General features: G+C 48.4%; 1 protein-coding gene across 1 annotated transcript in view; it reads right to left on the bottom strand.

The window, feature by feature from the left end:
* Positions 1–6,761: 6,761 nt before the first annotated feature.
* The window catches only part of RASGEF1C (RasGEF domain family member 1C), a 97,454-nt gene continuing 82,443 nt past the window's right edge, over positions 6,762–21,772 (bottom strand). Inside the window, exons 11-14 of the mRNA XM_060146588.1 lie at positions 16,633–16,728; positions 14,482–14,605; positions 7,956–8,028; positions 6,762–7,462 (exon numbers count right to left, since the gene is read on the bottom strand). Coding sequence (XP_060002571.1) covers positions 7,438–7,462; positions 7,956–8,028; positions 14,482–14,605; positions 16,633–16,728 — 318 coding nt within the window. The 3' untranslated portion in view covers positions 6,762–7,437. The remainder of the gene's footprint in view (positions 7,463–7,955; positions 8,029–14,481; positions 14,606–16,632; positions 16,729–21,772) is intronic.

The following is a 21,772-nucleotide window of genomic DNA, read 5'->3' as shown; positions in this document are numbered from 1 at the left end:
CCCAAAGTTAACTATTATTAGATTTTTGTGTATTTTAAAACGTTTAAAAAATTTTAGAGACTTTGAATGTAATATAAGCAAATATAAATATATATTTCTTCCCATCCATTTTTACACAAATGCTAACATACTATACACGCTTTTTTATACCTGTATCATACAGTGGGTACCTTTTTATATCAGTAGGTAAAGAGCATCCTCATTACAGCTGCACAGTATTCTGTGGTAGGGCTGTGCAGTGATTGATTTAACAAGTTTCCTATTTATTGACACTTGGGCTGTTTCCAATCTTTTTCTGTCAAACAGTGCTGTGATGAATAGCTGTCTTCAGGCTTATTCATTTGGAGGTGTACAAGCATGATGGTAAGATAAATTGCAAGAGATGGAATAACTATGTCACAGCATACACATATTTGCAATTCTGGTGAAAACTGCCAAATTCACTTCCATAGGACTGTATCAATTACACTCCAAAGAGCAATGTGGGGGTGTCTGTTTCCCCATCTTTGCCCACACAATTTTGCAATTATTAGTCTGTCAATCTAAGAGGTGAAAACAGCATACCAATGTGGTCCTCTTTTGAGTGAGGTTGAACATTTCTGCCATCCCTGAGCATCTCTTCATACATTTGAGTCATTTGCATTTCTTCTTCTATGAAACTGTTTTTTATCTCCTGCCCATTTTTCTATTGGATAGTCAATCTTTCCATTTTCTTTTGAATTGTCTTCGGTCATACGTTTCCCCCACCCCAAATTTCCCCGGAACTCCTCCCTTTGAGGTTGCTGTTTACCTCTCTGCTGCCCAGTGTGAAGGTCAGCTCTTGGTTCTTGTCTTATTTGAATTTTCAGTAGCACGGGACACAGCTGACCATCCCTTCCTTCTTGAATCTCTCTTTATCAGCTTTTGTCTCTTCTTTGGTTTTCCTCTTAACTTCTAGAAACCCCTTCTCAATGTCCTTTGGTGGATCTGCTTTATTTCCCCAACCTCTAAACATTCGAATGCCCCAGGGCTCAGTTATCTTCTCTCTGTGCCCTGCTCTCTAGGTGTTTTATCTGTGCCCCTGGCTGTAAAGCAGCCTGCACAGGGAAGCCCCCCAGATTTATATACCCAGGCCAGATCTGCCCTCAGAACCCGAGTCGTGTCATTCCAATTCGTAACCGACACCTTCACTGGGTTGCCTAATGAACATCTCAAACTGAGCATGCTCCAAATCAAATTCCTGATTTTCCCCTTTCATCCTACTCCTCTCCCGGTTTCCCACAGCTCAGTAAATGGCAGTGCCATTCCTTTATTTGCTAAGGCCCCCAAACCTTGGAGTCAGTCTTGACCTTTCCCTTTCTCTCACATTCGACTCCATCAGCAAATACTCTGAAGGTTTTACCTTCAAAATATATCCCAAACCGGGTCACGTTTTGCTACCTCCACTGTTACACTCTGGCCCAGGTTACCTTCTTCTCTCGCCTGCGTCCTGTTAGCGCCTCCTAGCAGGTCTCCTTGCTAAGTGCCTGCGTGTGTGAGATCCAGTGATTAACTATAAAGACAGACCTAGACAGAGAGGTTGTATATATTAGTGTTAAGAGATCTTAATTTAAACCAAACTGTGCTCTACCCTGATGTATTTTATTTATGTTTTAATGCAAAAAGGCAAATAATTATTGAAGTAAATGAGATGTAACTGTCCACAAAAGCAGTAAGAGTAAGTAAATTGGCTGAAGAGATTTCTGCATTGCTATGCTGCACTAATATTATTGCTGACTTAGCTCCTCACTGTCAGCCCATCCAGTGTGCATGCAGAGGCCAGGAGAATGCACCAGTCTCCCACTTGGGCTCCAAGAAGGAGTTTAGGCATGCCTCTTCAGCAGGTGGGGGCTCTCTAGGTTCTGGGCTGGGCTGGGGAGCAAAATCCACCTGCTGTCACAGGAACAGGAATAATGTAACCATTAGTTACTTCCTTATTATGCAAATACTGTGCTAATCAAATTTTTTTCCTTAGGATAAATTACAAAAGTAGAATTATTGGGTTAAAAGGTATCAAAGAAATCTTTCTAAAACGGACCATGTTTTCTAAAACTCTTATATTAGTCTGGGTTCTCCAGAGAAACCAATAGGAGAGATAGATAGATGGTAGGTAGATAGATAGATAGATAGATAGATAGATAGATATAGATGATGGGTAGATGATAGATAGATGATAAGGAATTGGCTCATGTAATTATGGAGGCTGAGAGTCCCAAGATCTGCCATGTGCAATCTGGAGAGTCAGGACAGCCAATGGTGTAAATTCCAGTCCAAATGCAGAAGAACCGTGTCCCAGGTCAAAAATAGGCAGAGAGCGAGTGAATTCTCCGTTACTTCACCTTTTGTTCTTTTCAGGCCTCCAACTAATTTGGGTGAGGCCCCCTCACATTGGGGAGGACAATCTGATTTACTGAGTCCACTGATTCAAATGTTAATTTCATCCAGAAACACCCTCACAGACACACCAGAATAATGTTTGACAAAATATCTGGGTACCCTGTGGCCCAGTCAGGTTGACACATAAAATTAACAATTACATCACCTCTTAAAACACTTTAGTGTCCCTCCTGCCCCAACCCAGAGCTCCAGGGTAAACTCCAAGCTCCTTGGTCTTCCCCAGGTGAGGGGGTTGTATTTCACCATATGGCCTCTGCAAGTCTTTCCTGCCATTGCTCTCTGCCCCCGACACACTGGATTCCTGTCTCCGCCGTCTCTCTGCTGATCTTTTCCCCAGCTTGCCCACTTGGTGGAGGTCTATTGGTGGGGGTTCTAGCTTATGCCTCAGGTTTGTTCATTCCCAGTTAATTTTCCTACTCTTCTGGTCTTGCCTGGAGGCCCAGCATTGGATATCTAAGGCAGTGTCAGGCTCTCTGCTCAGCCTGAGGGCAAGGGCCTGGTTGTGCTGAGAAGCATCTTGTGTGTGTATTTTAAGATCTCTCTGGATCTGTTTCCTGCCCCAGGGATCTAGGGCTCCCATCTGAGTCCTGAGAGTGAAAAATGGAGCCATTTTCACTGAAGATGCTGTGTACTGGGATGTGAACCTTACAGCGTGGATGCCGGTGGCAAAGGGTAGCATGATGGGGAGCGTGGGGTAAGGCCTGCTGTCTTCTGCTGCTGGGGAAGAGGCACAGCTGTGCCCAGCAGAGCCCACAGAGGGGTGTGTGCAATAGGGGAGTGGGGAGGTTGTCTTGAGCATAAATGAGACAGTAGATGCACCAGGGGGCACAAGGGGCTCAGCAACCCTCCAAAGAGGAAGGGGCAAGAGTGGAGGAAAGATGTGTGTCATTGTGTCTGTGCTGGTAGGAAGACCCAGAGGCCATTTGGAGCTCCCCTTGGCTCCTCAGCACCCTGAGCAGCAGAGCCTTGCTGGACAATGGACCCTGGTAGGCCCAGGCTCTGTCCCTGCAAGCTGGGTGTCCTTGGGCAATGGCTTTGCCTGTCTGAGCCTCCGTTTTGTCACTTGGCAAGGGGGATGGTGATAGCACCTATCTCGTGGGATGTGTCAGGCTGTATATAAAGTGCCAGATCTGGGGCTTAGCACCCATGATGGAAGCATTTCAGTTTTGGGGTGAAATGGAGCTTCCAGCTGAGGCACACCCTGACTGTGGCTCCTGACTGAGTTATCTGGCTCCCAGCTCCCTTGACTCATGGATGGGGTGGTCAAGAGTTAGAGACTGTGGAGGGCACTGCTTGGGCGTGCTGTGGGTGGGGTGCCCCTTCCTTGGGAACCTCATATGAGCCCTGCAGCGTGGGGGATGAAGTGCCCTGAGGTCTAATACCTGCCTGCGGTATCTGAAGGATGAGGGGCCACACTGGTGGCTGTCTGTCTCTGAGTTGTTAGGGTCTGTGGTGTTCTGGGACAACTTTGGATACACGTTTGAGAATCATCCTGGGGTTGTCTGGGGTCCTGCCCTGGAGGGCTGTCAGGTGGATAGACAGGCCTCCACAGAAGCCTGGCTGAGTTCCCGGGATAAGTCACTGGTCACTGGCCACAATGGAGACACCCGCCCCAAGAAACTAGGGTGGGTAGGGAAGCAATGTAGGGGGCAGGGGCTTCAGAGGACCCACAGATTGCGCATATGAGATGAATTGATTCTGAACCCCAGCCAGCCCCAGGGGTCTCTGAGGCAAACCCCAGACAGGGACATCTTCCTGTCCTAACCCCCCTGTTCCTTCCCTGGAGGGCTCAAAGAAAAAGTGCTAGACAAAAAAAGAGAGACCATAGCCATGGCCCTTCCCTGGCCTCCTGTGCACAGTGGGGCTGGTGGTCGTCCCGGAGCCCTGAGGCCCAAGTGCCTGCTGTGCGGCTCAGCTGGGCGGCCTCAAACCTGCTGTGTGGCAGGGATCTGTGTCACCTGGCACCAAACTGGGCCTCACAGGCCTCACTCTTGGGCACCTGTGGGGCTGACACCTGCCCCCCAGGAATAGGCTCCAACTGCTGCATCCCCTGTGGGCCATCTGACCTGGCCATAGGGACTGAGGCCAGGACGGCAGGAGGACAAAAGGGCCTCTACAGGGAAGGGCCTGGAGTCCTGGATATGACTAAGGAACCATCCAAATGGCTGTGAGCAGGGCACCATCCCTCTCTGGGCTCCGAGGCTGCACCTGGAGAAAGGGCACCAAGATCCCCACCTGCGGAGTTACTGAGAGAAGACCCTCCTCCTGGCCTGGGCACCTGGGGCTTGGTACCAAGTGGGTGCTCAGCGAGGTGGGGAGCAGGGCCCCTGGGATGAACCTAAGACACAGACACACTCAGCTTGAGTCCCCTTGGCCCTGTGATCTCTGTGGGGCTGGCCATGGGCTGCCTCCTTCCCTCCTTCCCTGGACCCTCTCCCAGCTGGGGATGAGCCCAGGCCTCACACCACCATCCTCACCTGACACCTATTCTGCACTGGGTCTCTGAGGGGCTTGCAGACTAGAGGGAGCAGATGTGGGTGAGGGGGCTGCATGTCAGGAACCTCTGCCCAGAATGGGGGACTTACAGCTGAGGTTGCAGCTCCGACTAGATCAACATGCTCAGGAACAGCATGCCAGGCAGCGGGAAGAGCAATTGCAAGGCCACAGAACTAGGAAATAGGAAATAGCCTCAAGCCTGGGGGTGGGCCGCTATCAGCAGTGACATACTTGACTTGCCTCCCACCTAACCTCCAGAGTTTCAGCTGCGGGCCCTGTACTGCTTCTCCAACATCCTTTCTTCATGCTCCCCACAGCCTGGAGGAGGCTGCCGCAATCTCCCAGTATGAGATGGAGAGGACTGCGAGGGGTATGGCTGAGCTGAGGAATTTGGAATCTGGCCTTGGAGAGAGAGCTGGGATCCTGGGCCTGGGTGAGGGATTGCATGAGGCAGGGGGGACAGTGGCCAGCTGCCCCCAGCCCCTTGACCTCACCTGCTGCTTCCTGAAGCTCAGCGTTCTGGGGTTTCCTCATAGGTCCCTGAACTGAGTTGCTCAGGAGCAGGGAGCTGGAGCCAGGTGACCGGCAAGGTCGGGGCCCATGGGTAGACTGGGAGCCCCCTCCAGAGTGTCCTGTCTCCCTGTGGCTGGGGAAGGATATAACCTCCTCCTTCCCGGGCAGGCCTCCCAGAGCTCCATGGGCATCAGCCCTGGACCAGCCATCACATGTCTCCAAGGCCACTAACCCCTTCTGTGCCACTTGCCCCTGCTCCTGACAGGCAGCGCTCAGTGTGACCAGGATGCAGGGACAGTCCCTGCTGATGTTTGTAGGGGTTTTGTCTAATGTTGCCCCAGACACCAAGGGAGTGTGTTGGGTAGGGACGAGGGGATCAGGAGGTGCTTCTAGTCAGCTCCTGGAACCCCCCAGGACTCCTTGGGTTTGGCACCAGGGCCCCACCCACACCCCTGTGGGAGCTAGATGTGGTGTGAGGCAGGGTGGGAGCCTGGGTTTGGCTGAAGCCCAGTTCCTGCTCTGCTACCCACTCCACTACTCACCCTCTCTAGGGTCTCAGATGGAAAGGGGTGGGCTGGTCTGGTGCAGAGCAGATCCCATTCAACCCTAACGTGCAGCATTCCCATGCCTCTGTCAGGCTGCAGGGCCCTTCTGGGGCCTTGCTGAGGTCCTGGGTTCATCAGGCAGAATTCCTCGAGTTGGGGGAGGCACCTGGGGTGCTGGTTGCTCTGGCTCTGCCTGTCCCTCAGGTGGGACCCAAGGCCACACTGCCAGGACAGAGGTGTCAGGTCCTAGCTGAAGGGGGCCTAGACTCTGAGAGTCCTGACATGGTCAGGAGCTGGCCAGGATGCATCAGTGCACCTTCAACACATCACTCTGCCCTCGGGCCCTGACCAGGAATGGGGGTGTACATCACGCTCCCTGACTTCTTGGCTGGGTGACGTGGTCACTTGCCAGGTGGGGACTCAGCAGCTCCACAGCCCCTCCACTTCCTGGTCCAGAAACTTGGCTCAGTGTGTGAAGGGCTGGGTGAGAGCCCCAGGGGAGGAGCTTCATGGTGGGCTGAGGGTCCTCCCTGGATTCATCACTCCTTGCCCAAACAAGAGAGGTGTCTGGCCTCACACAAGGCTGTCAGTATCCATTCACCGGACCTTACCTAGCATCTACTGCACACCAGCTCATTTGAGCAGGACATGGGGTTTATGGAGTAGAAATAGCCACCAAGTCCCCCTCCTGAGCTGTGGTCACAGCATTCCTGGGCCTGAGCTGGGAAACTGCCCTGCATCCTGGCAGAAGCCCACAGGTGAGAGACATGAAGTGGATGTGGATACGCAGGGTATACCAATGTGTTTATACCAACTCTAAAATTTACAATGTACTGTACACACTGTCAAGTCTGTGACTCAAATTTGTCCTGCTGACCAGCATTATAGTGGTCACCAGAAAGCTATCCCGATACCAGCAGGATGCAGAAAGGGGGTGCACAGGGCTGCAGAAACCAGCCCATCTCAAGGGGCAGGGTCAGGTCCATCAGTAGAATGGCAGAGGCCACTGGTGGGCTCTGGCCCTTCTCACGTCATGGTGATGTTTGCTGGAGATACAGAGGCTCCCAGGCCATCTGGAGATGGACCGGGTGTCTGTCTCCATGGCACGAGTCACCCACTGAGAGCAACACTGCAGTCACCCAACACCTTGGGTCATCGCCGAGGACAGACAGACTGACCAACAATGTGAGCATCACTGTCCTGAAGGTAGGGCCCCTGAGGCACGTGCCACCCCTGTGTTTGGAGGCTCTGGGCCCTTCCAGGGCTGAGGCTCCACAAAAGGTGGAGAAAGGTCTCCTGTGCTGTGTGGTCACTGTGATGGGCACCAGGCCACAGGGTCACGGTTTGCAAAGCAGCGAGGCACCAATGCCTCCTCCTCCCACTGGGCTGGCTGGGGCAGGGCGGCAGAAGGCTTCTGCTGGCTTCCTCTCCTCCTCCCCCCTCTCCTCCTCCTCCAGCTCAGTGCTTTTCACGTCTTCCCCAGAATAGAAGACCTGCAGATTTAAACATGCCGAGCGAGGGTGGTGAGAGCCTGCTGGCCCGGCCCGTGGTTATACTCCCGTCCAGCCCCCCACCCCACAGGGGCACGTGCAATCCTCTTGGCTCAGTCCTTGGAGCCCGCCACTGCGCATCATTTCCAACCTCCGCTCAGCTGTGTTAACAGGCCGAACAAGCAGGAGGTGGTGTGTGTCTCTCTGGCATAAGAGTATGGACTGGGGTTCCAGGCCCTGGGGCACACATCTCAACTGCCCACGGGGCAGCCTCCAGTCGTGGGGGATCGTGGTTCCAGCCTCTTCTCCCTACCCCAGCGCTTAAGTTCCTCCTCCACCTCTAAGACCCTGGTCTGACCTGCCCCCTCCCCACGGAGGGGCTCCCAGGAGGCTGACAACCGAGTGTAGATGAAGTCCCTCCACTCTGTCTTGGCCCCAAGCGCCCCACCTGCTCCCTCCACCTGCCTCCCACACTTGTCTTGGCACAGAGACTCACCTTAGAGATTTCCACCTCTCTTTTTCTGTTTGGTTCTCTGGACTCTCGCTTTCATAAGAAGCCAAATAAAGACCTAGTCAGAAAATGAAGTGATATTATGCATTTATGAGCCATGACAATAACCTCTTCTACACCCAGAGTCTCACCTGCTTTTTGTTTTTAAATTAAATTGTTGTTGGGAGGTAACTGTAGATTCACAAGCAATTGTAAGAAATAATACAGGGAGATCCGTGTATCTTTTACCCAGTTTCCCCCAATGGTAACCACTTGCTAGACTATAGGACAGGATCATCACCAGGATTTTGGCGCCGACACAGTCAAGATATAGAACATTCCATCACCACAAGGATCCCTCATGCTACCCTTTTATAGCCACACACACTTCCCTCCCATCCCCACACCTCTCTTAACCCCTGGCCACTACTAATCTATATTTTGTCATTTCAAGAATGTGATATAAATGGAATCACACAGTATGTAACCTTTTGGGATTGACTCTTTTCACACTGTAATTCTCTAGAAATTCATCCATGCTGTAGTGTGTATCAGTGTGGTTCATTCCATTTTGTTGCTGAATAGTATTCCATACCATACTTTGTTTAACCATTCACCCACTGAAGGACATCTGTATGGTTTCCAGTGTTTGGCTGTGACAAATTAAGCTTCTGTAAACATTGGTGTATGAGTTTTTGTGCAAACTTGTAAATTCATTTCTCTGGAATAAATATATGCCCAAGAGTGTAATTGCTGAGTCACATAGTAGTTGCACATTTAGTTTTATAAGAAACTCTTTGTCAGGTTCTACATCCTGAAGATTTTCTCTTGCTTTTTTTTTCTAAAAGTTTTATAGTTTTACATTTTACATTCAAGCCTGTGATCCATTTTGATTTAATTTTTGCATAAAGTGTAAGACTTAGGTTGAAGTTCATTTTTTGCCCTATGGATGTCCAAATGCACCTGCACCATTTGTTGCAAAGACTATCTTTCCTCCACTGAATTGCTTTTGCACCTTTGTCAAGAATCACTGTGGGTCTTTTTATGGGTCCTCTATTCTGTTACATTGATCTATGTGTCTGTCCTGCAAACACCACACTGTCTTGAATACTGTAGCTATTCAAGCTATATTGGCCTTAATATTGGGTAGAGTGATTCCTCCTGTTTCATTCTTCTTTTTCAAAATTGTTTCAGCTATTTTTGTCCCTTTGCATTTTCATATAAACTTTAGAATAATCTTGTCTGTATCTATAAAAAATCTTCCTGGAATTTTGATAAGAATTGCATTAAATCTGTCCTGAAATTTGGAAAGGAGAACTGATATCTTTGCTATGTTGGAGTCTTCCAATTTATGAATTCGTGTCTCTCCATTTATTTAGATCTTCTTTGATTTCTTTCATCAGCATTGTGTAGTTTTTAAGCATACAAATTCTATACATGTTGTGTTAGATTTATACCTAAGCATTTCTTTTTTGATTGATTGTAAATGGTATTGTATATTTAATTTCAGTGAACTCATATTAATTGTGAGTACATGGAAATAAAATGATTTTTGCTTGTTTATTTTGTATTCTGTGATGCCTGCTGAACTCATTTTGTTCTAGGAGTTTTTATGGATCCCTTGGGATTTTTTACATCTTCTGCAAATAGGGGCAGTGTTAATTCCTTTCTGATATGTATGTCTTTTATTCCTTTTCTTGCCTTATTGCACTGACTAGGTCTTCCACCAATGTTGAATAGGAGTTGTGAGAGTAGACATCCTTGAGTTGTTACCAATCTTAGTGGGAAAGCATTCCATCTTTCACCATTAAATATGATGTTAGCTGAAGGGTTTTTGTAGATGCAATTTATCAAGTTGGTAAATTCCCTTCTATTCTTATTTTTCTGAGAGTTTTTACCATGCACGGGTGTTGAAATTTGTCAAATGCTTTTTCTCCACTGATTGACACAATCTAGTTTTTTTTTGTTCTTTGGCCTGTTAATATGGTGGATTATATTGGCTGATTTTCAAATATTGAATAGCCTTGCATTTCTGGAATAAGGCCACTCGGTCATGATATATGATTATCTTTATATTTTGCTGAATTATACTTGCTAATATTTTCTTAGGGATTTTTTGCATCTATATTCATGAGGGATTAATCTGGGTAGAGTGTATTATCTGTACTGTCTTTGTCCAGTTTTCATATCATGATAATACTAGCTTCATAAAATAAACTGGGACGTTCCCTCCTCTTCTTTTTTCTGAAGGAGATTGTGCAGAGTTGGTGTTACTTCATTAAATATTTGGTAGAATTCTCTAGTGTAACTATCTGGGCTCAGACATTTCATTTTGGCATGTTTTTAAATGAAAATTTCAATTTCCCTATTAGCTATAGGGTTATTCAAATTATCTATTTTATGTTGAGTTGTGGCAGTTTGTGTTTTTTGAAGAATTGGTCCATTTCATCTAAATTGTTAAATTTACATGCATAGAGTTGTTCATAGTATTTTCTTACAAGTCTTTTGATGTTGGCAGAGTCTGTAGTGATACCCTATTTCATTCCCGATACTAGTAGTTTCTGTCTTCTCTCTCTTTTTCTTTGTCAAGAAGTTCTTTGCTAGAGGATGGAAATTTTATTGTGCTTTTCAAAGAACCAGCTCTTCAATTAACTTTTAAAAATTGTTCTGTTTTCTGTTTCATTGATTTCTGTTCTCTTGTGCTCTTATTTCCTTCCTTCTGCTGACTTTTGGTTTATTTTGCTCCTCTTTTTCTAGGTTCTGGGGGTGGGAACTTAGATGATTGATTTGAGGTGTTTCCTTTTTTTTCTAATGTATGCGTTATATGCTGTAAAATTCCATCTCATCCCTGCTTTAGCTGCACCCTGCAAATTTTGATAGCATTTTCATTTAGTTCAATTTTAAAAAAAATTTCCTTGAGACTTCTTAACTCATGGATTATTTTTGTTTAGATTATAAGTGTTTGGACATTTTCCAGTTATCTTATGTTATTGATTTCTAGCTTGATTCCACTGTGATCACATGCTGTGAACACATGCTGTATGATTTCAATTACTTTAATTTTGTTGCACTTAGGATATGGTCTATCTTGGTATATGTTCATGGGCAAATGAAAAAAATGTGTATTCTGTTGTAGTTGTATGGAATGTTCTATAAATGTCTATTAGATCCTATTGTTTGATGGTATTGGTGAGTTCTGCTATGTCTTTGCTGATTTTCTGTCTAGTTGTTATATTAATTGTTAAGAGAGGGTGTTGAAATCTCCAAACTATAATTGTGGATCTATTTATTTCTTCTTTCAGTTCTATTGGGTTTTGCTTCATAAATATTGCAACTCTGTTGTTTGGTAGATACACATTTAGGATTGCTATATCTTCTTGGGAGACTGACAATTTTGTCATTACATAATGTCCCTCTCTGCCTCTGGAAATTTTCTTTCCTCTGAAGTATACTTTATCTGATATTATTATTGCCATTTCTGCTTTCTTTTGATTAATGTGTCCCCATCCTTTTACTTTTTAACCTGTCTACATCATTATATTTGAAATGAGTTTCATGTAGGCAGCATATAGTTGGGTCATATTTTTAATTTATTCTGCCAGCCTCTGTCTTTTACTTGTTGTATTTGGACCACTTACATTCAATATAAGTATTGATATGTTAGAGCTTAAGTCTGCCTATTTATTTATTATTTTCTATTTGTTCTGTGTTTTGTTTTTCTTCTCTTTCTGTGGGTTACCTGAACAGTTTTTAGAATTCCATTTTGACTTATCTACAGTAAATTCCTAAAGGATATTTTCACTGGATATAGAATTATGGGTTGGCAGTTGTTTTCTTTCAGCACTTGAAAAATGTGCCACTGCCTCTGGCTATGGTTTCTGATGGGGAACCTGATGTCATTTGAATTGTTTTTCTCCTATAGGTAAAGTATCATTTCTCTCTCAGTGCTTTCAAGATTTGTTTCTTTTTCTTTAGTTGCCAGAAGTTTGACTATGATGAGTCTTGGTATGGGTTTCTTTGGGTTTATCCTGTTTGGGATTCACTCAGTTCCTTGAATCTGTAGGTTTATGTCTTTTCCACATTTGGGAAATTTCCAGGCATTACTTCTTCAAGTACTCTTCAACCATACCCAATTTGTCCTCTCCTTCCCAGACTCTGATGACATGAGTGTTAGATCTTTTGTTATAGTCCCACTGGTCCCTGGGGCTCTGGTACAGTCTATATTTTTCTCTGTTGTTCAGATTGTAAAATTTCTATTGTTTTATCTTCCAGCTCACTGATTCTTTCCTCTGTCCTCTCCATTATGCTGTTGAACCCATCCGTTCAGTTTTTTATTTTAGTTATAGCACTTTTCAGTTCTAAAATTTCCATTTGGTTCTTCCTTATATCTCCTGTTTCTCTGCTGAGATTTTCTATATTTTCACTTGTTTCAGGGAGCCTGAGACTGACTGGATTGCCAGCATGCCCTGTCAGGGGAGGTCTGATGGAGCTGAGGGCAGGGCCAGGCTTTTGTCAGAGGCTTTTACCATCCCAGTTGGGGCCCAATACATCTTAAGACCCTTCTCTTGAATTTCTCAGCTCTTTTGGGGAGGTAGAGGGAAGGATAGGAAGAAGAGAAGATCAAAAGGGAAGGTGCTTCTCTCTAAGGGTATTCCAGAAGGGCCGGGATTTTATTTGCAAGTTCATAGCTGTCTGTCTGACTGGCACACAGCAGACTCTCTAGAAGTATTGTTGACTGAAGGAGTGAATGAAATGCCCCCACACCACCTCTGCCCTTCCTGCCTCTAGACTCTCCCGACCTCTCTCCTAATGTGCCTTTGACACATTTTATTGCCCAAGTTCCACTGGGTAATGACAACAGTCATCATAATAACTAGTGTAGTAGGTTGAATACTGGGTCCCAGAGATATTTAGGTCCTAATCCCCTGAATATGCCCTTTTGGGACTTCGCAGATGTGATTTAATTAAGGATCTGGAGATGAGGAGATTATCTGGGTGGGCCCTAAATGCAATCACAGGTGTCCTTATAAGAGAGAAAGGGGGAGATGACTACAGAAGGCAATATGATGATGGAAGCAGAGGCTGGAGTAATGTACTTTGAAGATGGAAGAAGGGGCTACAAGCCAAGGAATTCAGGCAGCCATTAGAAGTCATAAAAGGCCAAGAAATGGATTCTCCCACCAGAGCCTCCAGAAATAACCAGCTCTGCCAACACCTCTATTTTAGCCCAGTGTAACTGATTTCAGACTTGCTAACTTCTGTAATCATAAGAGGCTAAATTTATGTTGTTCTGAGGCACTAAATTTGTGGTGATTTGCCTCAGCACCAGTAGAAACTAATACAACTAGTATTGATTGAGTGCAGTCCTGTGGGCTTTGCTTGTGTCACGTCAATTAATTCTCACCATGGCCCTGGGAAGTAGTTTCTCTCATTACCTCATTACCTACCCTTTAGAGATGCAGTAGGTGAGGCTTAGAGAGGGTGAGAAAGCTGCCCAGGGTAACACAGCTTCTGGGGTGGGAGCAGCCAGGCTGGTTTATCCATCAGACTGCTGAGCTTCTCATGTATGTGGAGTAGGGGAGACTCCAGATATGGATGAGACCCCCCAAAATTACTGGCTCCAAAATATAAAAAATAAAATGGCAAAATTGAAAGTATTAACGATTCAGAAGCAAGTCATTAAAAAGTCCTTCCTCCTAATTTTTTATTTTTGGCAGAAAATGTTTTCCTGGGCATGGGTGTGGGTCCCTGTGTAAAATGCCTGCCATGACAAGGAGCTAGGCCTCCTGTGTGCTGAGCAGGGTTCTCCCAGGGTGGTACCAGGGCATCCTGCATCCAGAGAGCAGCTAACCATGGGGCCACTCTGCTCCCCACAGGACCCATCAACTCAGCCAGATGACTGTTTGCTTCTCCAGCACTTTCTCTTCTGGAGGAGGGAGCTCCAGGTGTATGCTCATTTAGCAAATTCATAAGCAAATCTGTTGTGTCTGACAAATGATCGGATGGAAATACTGACTATTTAAGGGGACAGACATCAACAGTGCTCTGGAGAAAGGATGCCTCGTTTCATGCTGGTGTGTATTACACACTCACACACATACACAGGTACACACTCACACACGCAAACATGCGCATGCACACACCAGTTGTGGAAAGACCCATGGTCAGCCTAGTACTTTGCCACCCCCACATGAGCCCTGGAAGGGCTGTTTTTATCATCATGCCCACTTTCCTGATGAGGAAATTAGGGTCAGACATCGTTCAGATTTACGATGTCCAATGGCATCCAAACTGTGCCTGGGGGAAGCCTGGCCTTGGGGGCCCAACCTGCAGCTCCTCGGGCCCTGTCCTGTGCTCTGGGGATAGCAACTATTCAGTTGGGGGATGCAGACTTCCCTGCTTCGTTGCAGACCTAGCACACATGGGCGTGGTGCATCCCTGCTCAGAGCAGGGGCCCTGAATAGTGATGTGACCAAGACACCACCCACGAGTTCTGTGGCTGGGGGTCAGGGAGGCCATGGGGCCACCTTACCATCCTCGCTGAAGATGGGAGCAGTGTGCAGGTAGTGGGTGATGCTGGGGTCTTGCTCGAAGGGACACTCCACTTGTTTCCATGTGATGAACTCTCCTACTTGCTTGGCCAGCTCCAGAAATTTCTGCCAGGGACACAGAGACACAAAACGATGCACCCTGAGTGCCTGGAGGTCACCTGTGACAGTGGGGCCGGCCCTGGCCCAGTGTCTCTCATCATCCCCAGTGAGGCCTGCCTCTAGGGTGGGCAAGGTGGGACACGGGGCAGAAAAATGATGGAATCACCCATCAGGAAATCTGGACGTTTGTCACATTTCTTCATTCTCTCTGAAGAATTTGCTATGCCTAGCACCTAGGGTTCACCTGTCCCCCTTGTCATGGCGAGAGAGCAGCCTTGGGCTATGCCATCAGCAGGCAGTACATTTAGCTAGAGGTGACTATTACTTTAGTTTCATTCTGTTTATTTTTGTGGTTATCTCAACTAATGGCAAGAGATATATCCCTACTTACAGCAACTTTGTTTACATAGAGAATGAGGCAAATACATTTAAATAAATGTATTTAAGTAAAATTTAATTCATTTAAGTAGAATTTTAATTGAGTAAAATTTAAGTACACTTATTTAAGATTTTAAAAACTGCTAACTTAAAGCAGGATTTTAAATACAAAGCTGTGACTGGGTGAGAACCCCACTCTGTGGCATTCTTTGATCAGCCTTGGTGTCTGCCCCCAGTCCCCACTGCCCATGCCCCAGGATCTGGGGCCATATGAGTACCTGTCTTCTTGCCCCTCACTGCTCCCCCACCCATCCTTCCGCCCAGGCCTTGATTCTGAGGACCAATTCAAGAAAGGCAAGAGACAGAGTGTACGTTGGGACCAACTGGAGAGTGAGCTCCCAGGCCCCCTTGGCCCCTGCAGTCTCTCCCAAGCCCAGCCTCTTCCATGTCGCCTCCAGCCTGGACTGCCCCCTGGGATGCAGAGCCCAGGCATCCTGCTGGACTGGGCTTCCTCCAGCTATGCCGGACCCTACGGGTAACCAGACCTGTGGGCAGCATGTGAAGGTCTGCTGGGGTGTCCATGTGAAGCCCCACAGCAGAGGCAGCTCCAGGCCAAAGGGCCCAGGGATTCATTGTGGGCCCTGTCAGCAGGAGACACGTGCAGAGCCTTTGGCGGGCCATGTGGCATGTCCACTCCTCCTAGCCACTCTGTGTGGTCATGGTGGCAGCCCTGTTTCACAGAAGGAGAGACTGAGACTTGAACAGAGTGAGGGGCTGGCCCAGGACTGGTGCCCCTTGGAGTTGGAGGCTGAGTGGGGCAAGCAGTAGGGTAGGGCTGGCCCTCTCACAGGAGAAAAGCCCCTTCTTTCCTGTGGATTGGGGGGTACCACTGCTCATGGCATGCTCTGTCTGACTCAGTGACCATCTGCTGTCACCATCCTGTGCCCTTGGGGCTCCTGGGTCCCATTCCTCCCCCTCCCCATGCCTAGCCCACCAGCCACTTCGAGACGTACATGCTGGGTAAGCTTGTATGTGGGGTCGAGACATGGAGTGGATCAGCCTGGCCTTGCTTCTAAAGAGCTTGGGGACTTGGGTGCTGTGACTGAGGGATAATAGCCCGCTATAGAAGGGGCCTCTCTCCTCCTGTGAGGTCAAGGGGAACTTCCTGGAAGAGGGAACATTTGAGCTGACAGTGATGAGTGTCTGCAGAGGGAGAGGAAGTCTTTCTCTCCTTCCCACTCTGCCTGACACTTCCTCCTGTTGCTAAGGGCTCCTTTGGAAGGCCTCTCCTGACCGTGAACTGTGCCTCTGTGCAGCTCCTGTCACAGCACCATGTCAATTGTCACTGTGGGTCTGCAGGGCTGTCTTTCTTGCCAGCCTGGGGCTCCTTAAGGACTGAAAATGATGCTACTTCACCTGTGCTAGACATGAGGCCTGCACAGAGTGGGGGTCAATGCCTTCATGAGCCTCAGTCTCTTCCTATGGAAGATGTGGGGAGACCCCAATAATCCCACTCTGATGTTGGCTGCAAACTGCTGCACTCTGCCTCGGAGTCCTCCTTTAATCCAACCATTCAGGGCCAGAACTCCTGCTCTGGGAGCTTTTATCAGCCTGCTTAACTAGGTGGCAGGCCCTCCAAGGCCCCTGGACCCTACCTCAAAGTTGATGTGTCCATTGGGGAGGCGGTTGGCACAGCCTTCGTTTAGGAAGTAGATGTCTTTGATGAGCAGGCTGAAGAAGGGGATGACGATCTGGAAGGGAGAGGGTGCAGATCAGCCCTCAGTTGGCCTCCCCACAGTGGCTGCATAGGAGAGAGGCAGCCTTGCCAGCAGCCACCTGCCCCAGGGACCTCAGATACAACACCAGGATGCAGAAGGTGGGAGAGACTTCCCACCTGGGCAAGGCTGGCCAGCCTCAGGGCTTCATGGGCCATAGGCTACGTAGTACGTACCATGGGGAGCAATGTGGAAACCACAAAGAAAGGAGGCACAAACTAGGGCCAGACCATTTCTTTCCAAGTCCCACCAGACCCCAGTGCAGTGCTGATTGAGCTCCTACTGTATACAATGCCATTCCCCTTCCTGTTGGGGCTGGGTGAAAGATGCATAGTTTCAGTGGCCTTTGAACATTTCTCCCATCATCTGTTGGGAAAGGCCAGTGGGAGCTTCTCCCCACAGTCCAGGCAGACTTAGGTCTCCTGACTCATGTGCCCCAGGAGGAATGGAATGTGCCGAGCACACTTAAATATAAAATAAAAATTTTAGAAAAGAATAAATATACTGAAATAGAAAAATATTTTTTTAAAGTTTTGGTTTTATGAATCAAAAAATATGCTAATGGAATGTGAATTATCTGCTGTGAAATTCTGTGGCCTCTTTTAAAAATATACATTTAACAATTTGCCATTCTATGTCTTTCTTGATGCTAAAGATCTGATGCTGCTGCACTATGGTAAGGCTGAAAGCATCCCTACTCTGGTTCCTGAAGGGACAGGCTTATGTGCTCAGCCTGAGAAGGATGGGGTCTCTGTGTTTCACTGTCAGATGTCTTGTTTCTCCCTCCTTGTTCCATACCTGCTAACCCCTGCTAACCCCTAGAGAAAGGAGTCCAACTGGTGACAGCTCAGACTACTCTTGGGGAACCAGCTGGGTCTACCTTGTGTTGTGGGTTGAACTGTGTCCCTCAAAAAGTTATGTTCAAGGATTTCCCTGGTGGTGCAGTGGTTAAGAATCTGCCTGCCAATGCAGGGGACACAGGTTCGATCCCTGGTCCGGGAAGATCCCACATGACACGGAGCAACTAAGCCCTTGTGCCAAAACTACTGAGCCTATGCTCTAGAGTCTGCTGAAGCCTACTGAAGCCAACTGCTACAACTACTGAAGCCCACGGGCCTAGAGCCCATGCTCCACCACAAGAGAAGCCTGCGCACCACAACGAAGAGTAGCCCCCACTTGCTACAACTAGAGGAAGCCCGTGCGCAGCAACGAAGACTCAATGCAGCCAAAAATAGAAAGAAAAAAAAGTTATGTTCATGTCCTAAACCCCCCAGTGCCTATGAATGGGAACTTATTTGGAGATAGAGTCTTTGCTATGGATGGAATCAAATGGAGATGAGGTCACATGGATTAGGTGGGCTGGTATTTTTATAAAAAGAGGGAAATTTGGACACACACTGGGAAGGTAGTCATGTGGCAACAGAGACAGCGATGGGAATGATGCGGCCACTAGCCAAGGAGTGCCTATGGCCCTCAGAAACTGAAAGAGGCAAAGAAGAATCCTCCCCTAGAGCCTTTGGAGGGAGCATGGCCCTTCCAACCTTGATTTTGGCCTCTGGCCTCCAGAACTGTAAGAGAATACATTTCTGCTGTTCTAAGCTACCTAGTTTATGTGCTTTGTTATGTCAGCCCAGGAAACTAACACATCTGCTCTGCCCTTAGGCTCCAGAGCTGGGCACATGTGGCCAGGCCAGCTAGTGCTGGCTTCCAGCCCATCACCCTTAGGCCCGGGCAACAGGCCCTGACACTTCTGGCTCAGGGACTGCCTAGGTCATTCCCCAACCAAACTGACAAGGGCTTTGATGTGAGGACCTGGGCACTGACCACTTGGCACAGCATAGAAGCATGGATGGCTCAGCTGGGCAGGGCAGATGGGGAAACCAAGGTCCATAGTGTGGCAGGGCCTGGCACAAGGTCATCCAGCTAGTGATCACCAGGGCCAGGACCAGAGCCAGGTTTAGCAGGGTTTGTCCACAACTGAGGGGTTTCCTGGGATGCAGGACTTGTGATGCTAAACCTGGGGCAGTCCTAGGCAAACTGGGATGAACTGGTCACCCTAGATTTATGTCACTTCCACAAACATTTGCTCATGTCTTCTCTATGCTAGGTGCCGGGGCTTGGGGGACAGTGAGAGTGTGTCACACACATTCATTCCTGATCCCAGTATAGTGGGAGACAGTCAAGGGAACAACCTACAAAACAAGGAAGCCTCATCTTGGCTTCCCCCACGCTGGCTTTAGTTCCTTGCTGTGCTCTCAAAGAGTGTCTCCACTTACGCCCTTGTCACTGGGGCATCGGTGGTGGGCCTGAGTGCTTCACTGTGCTGAGGTATATACACATGAGATCATGTTTCATCCTCATCACTGTCCTGTGAAATAGGGCTTTTATGACCCCACCTCACAGATGAGGAAGCTGAGACTCAGACAGGTTAAGTAACTCATAGAAGCTCACACAACAGTAAGTAGTGGATGCAGGACTAGGACTCTGCTCCAGAGCCCCTGTCCTGTCTTCTTCCTCACTGTGCCAAGAGGGAGGGTGGTCTCTATCCATCTCCCACCATCCACACTGGTGCTGAGTCCCTGGTCCAGTTCTTGTGCATGATGGCTGAATTGAGTTGGAATGGGGAGACCCACTGAGACGGGCAGGGGTGGGGATTAAGGGCTGTGGGACTCTGGGGACAGAGACGGCTCCTCATGGGCCTGGTGCAGGTTTCCTGGTGGCAGGGCCATTGAAGTAGTCCTCCGGGTGGCAGCATTTCCCATGTGTGAGAATTTTTCACCACTTCTGTCTGTCCACATGACTGTAAACCTGGGCCATTGTTTTCTGGACCTGAGCATTTCCATCAGAACCCAGCTCAACCTGGAGGGCGCCCAGAGAAGCCTGTGTGGAGGGTGCTTTGTCACAGAGACTAGGGGAGAGTGAGGGGCAGACAGGAGCCAGCCATAGGCAGGAAGAAAACACAAAGTGACCTCCTGGCCTCAAAGATTCAGCTGGGGGCACTGGGAGACTGCGAGAGCATCTGCAAGCTTCTTTCCCTCCTTCCCTACTTCATTTCCTCCCTCTTTCCTTCCCTCTCACGCTCCCTCCCTTTTTTCTTCCTTCCAACCTCCAGCCTTCCATTCTTCTATCTTTCCTTCCTCCCTTCCTTGCACACTTCCATCCATCTATCTATCCTTCCTTCCATCCATTCTTCCATCCATCCATCCATCCGTCCATCCGTCCTCCAACCTTCCATCCATTCATGAAGGAGCTTCTGTGGGTCTAGCCCATGGTCCATAACTCCCTGGAAGTTAGAGGAGAATGCAGTGAAACTAAGTGCACAGCTCTGTCAGTCTCCCACCTATAGCCCCAGACCTAAATACACAGCGTCCCAGCACCCCAGAGCTAGAAGGGGTGCAGAGAGCAGGAGCACAAAGTCCCAGTCTGTTCACTCTGCTCTCAGGGTAGAAGGAAAAGAGTGTAGAGCACCAGTGCTGTGACTGACACCTCAGTCCAAAGGCTGCAGCCTCCTCTAGGCACCCCCACCCACAGTCCAACTCCTGGGCCAGAAACCAGTACCCCTGTGACTGCCACATGGTACCTGTGCCCCGAGGACGGAAGGTAGAAAAGACTGGGAGACTTAGAGTCTGATTCCTGGCTCTGCCGCCTACTTGCTGAGTGACTTGGCTAGTGAGGGCTCCTCTTTGAGAATCAGTCTTCTAATGCAGAAAGTGGCAATGCTGAAGTCTACCCCATGGAATAGTTGTCAGAATTAAATTGGGAGATGGTGGTCAAGTGGCCCTCATGCGGTGGGTGCTCAGTGAAGCGAGAGTACCCCTGCTGCCCTGGTTTTCCAGCTTCCTGGCTCCCGGGGGACAGGCTCACCTGCCCTGGGACTTGAGGACATGCCTTGCTGAGTTCTGCACCCCTGCACCAGGCTCCCCGGGACCCAGCATTGCTGAAGTGCTGACAGCCTGAACAGGAAGGGTCAGCTGGACAGGACATGGCCAACAGTGTGGCCTGGGTCTGCGCATAATCTGTGCTCTGCGGGGAGGAGGCTGGGAAGGCCTGGTGGGTTGCACAAGCATGCATATCTCAGCCTGCTCCCCAAACCCGACCACATATGCATCCAATACAATCACAGAGTCACTTCGAATTTCAAGAACAGCAACTGGTTCTATTATCCCGTAAGCTGGAAGCAACTTCCACAAACTATGGTGGGGCCCTGATTCCACCAATGTTCCTGCAAGAGACCAGACTGAAAAGGCACAGCAAGTCTTGCTGTTTTCTCCCCATGGAGATGAACGACTCTAATCATCAAGCTGGTGACAGGTTTTAAGCTGGCGGATCATGGCAATCCCAGGGCCTGGGATGGTTTCTTGTATCAGAGGCCACTAGGAGAATTTGGAGGAGAAACAAAATTGTTCAGGATGACCAAATGTCCTCCAAATGCAAATGTATAAGAACAAGATCTGTGAAAATGCAATTCTGTGGCAAGAAGCCACAGAATTTTTGTTTAGTCATTTCCAAAAACATAAATGTGATCTGAGGCCACATCAATGAAGGTATTGCCTTTAGGATAAGGAGGTGTAAGACCCTATGTACTTGGAACCACAATTTGATCTGAAACAGAGGGACCCTGACAAATGGAGCTGTTCAGAGAACAAAGGGACCCAAGAGGGGAGGGAACTGGAGACCACAGCATGGCAGGGCAGGCCTGGGGCTGCTGACTCAGGAGGAGAGAGGGAGGTGGGGCCTGGGGCTCAGAAGGACTGGTGGCTGGAAGAGGGACTGGCCTTACTCTGTGTGGCCCTCTGGAGAGGACAGCCCCAGGTGGCTGACACCACCCCACAAGGCAGCACTTGCTACCAGTTAGAGCTGCTGGGGGGTGGGTTGATCTGTTTGGGGAGGTGGCGAGTTCCCTATACTGGAGGCATGCGAGCAAGGTGACACGACTCTCTTATTATAGATGCTGCAGAAGGGCAGGGGATTGGACCAGATGACCTTCAAGTCACCACCCCACCTGGGCCTAGATGGTCTG

The sequence above is a fragment of the Lagenorhynchus albirostris genome, chromosome 3 (assembly GCF_949774975.1).
Source record: "Lagenorhynchus albirostris chromosome 3, mLagAlb1.1, whole genome shotgun sequence".
Lineage (NCBI taxonomy): Eukaryota > Metazoa > Chordata > Mammalia > Artiodactyla > Delphinidae > Lagenorhynchus > Lagenorhynchus albirostris.
This window is presented reverse-complemented; position numbering and strand designations above follow the sequence as displayed.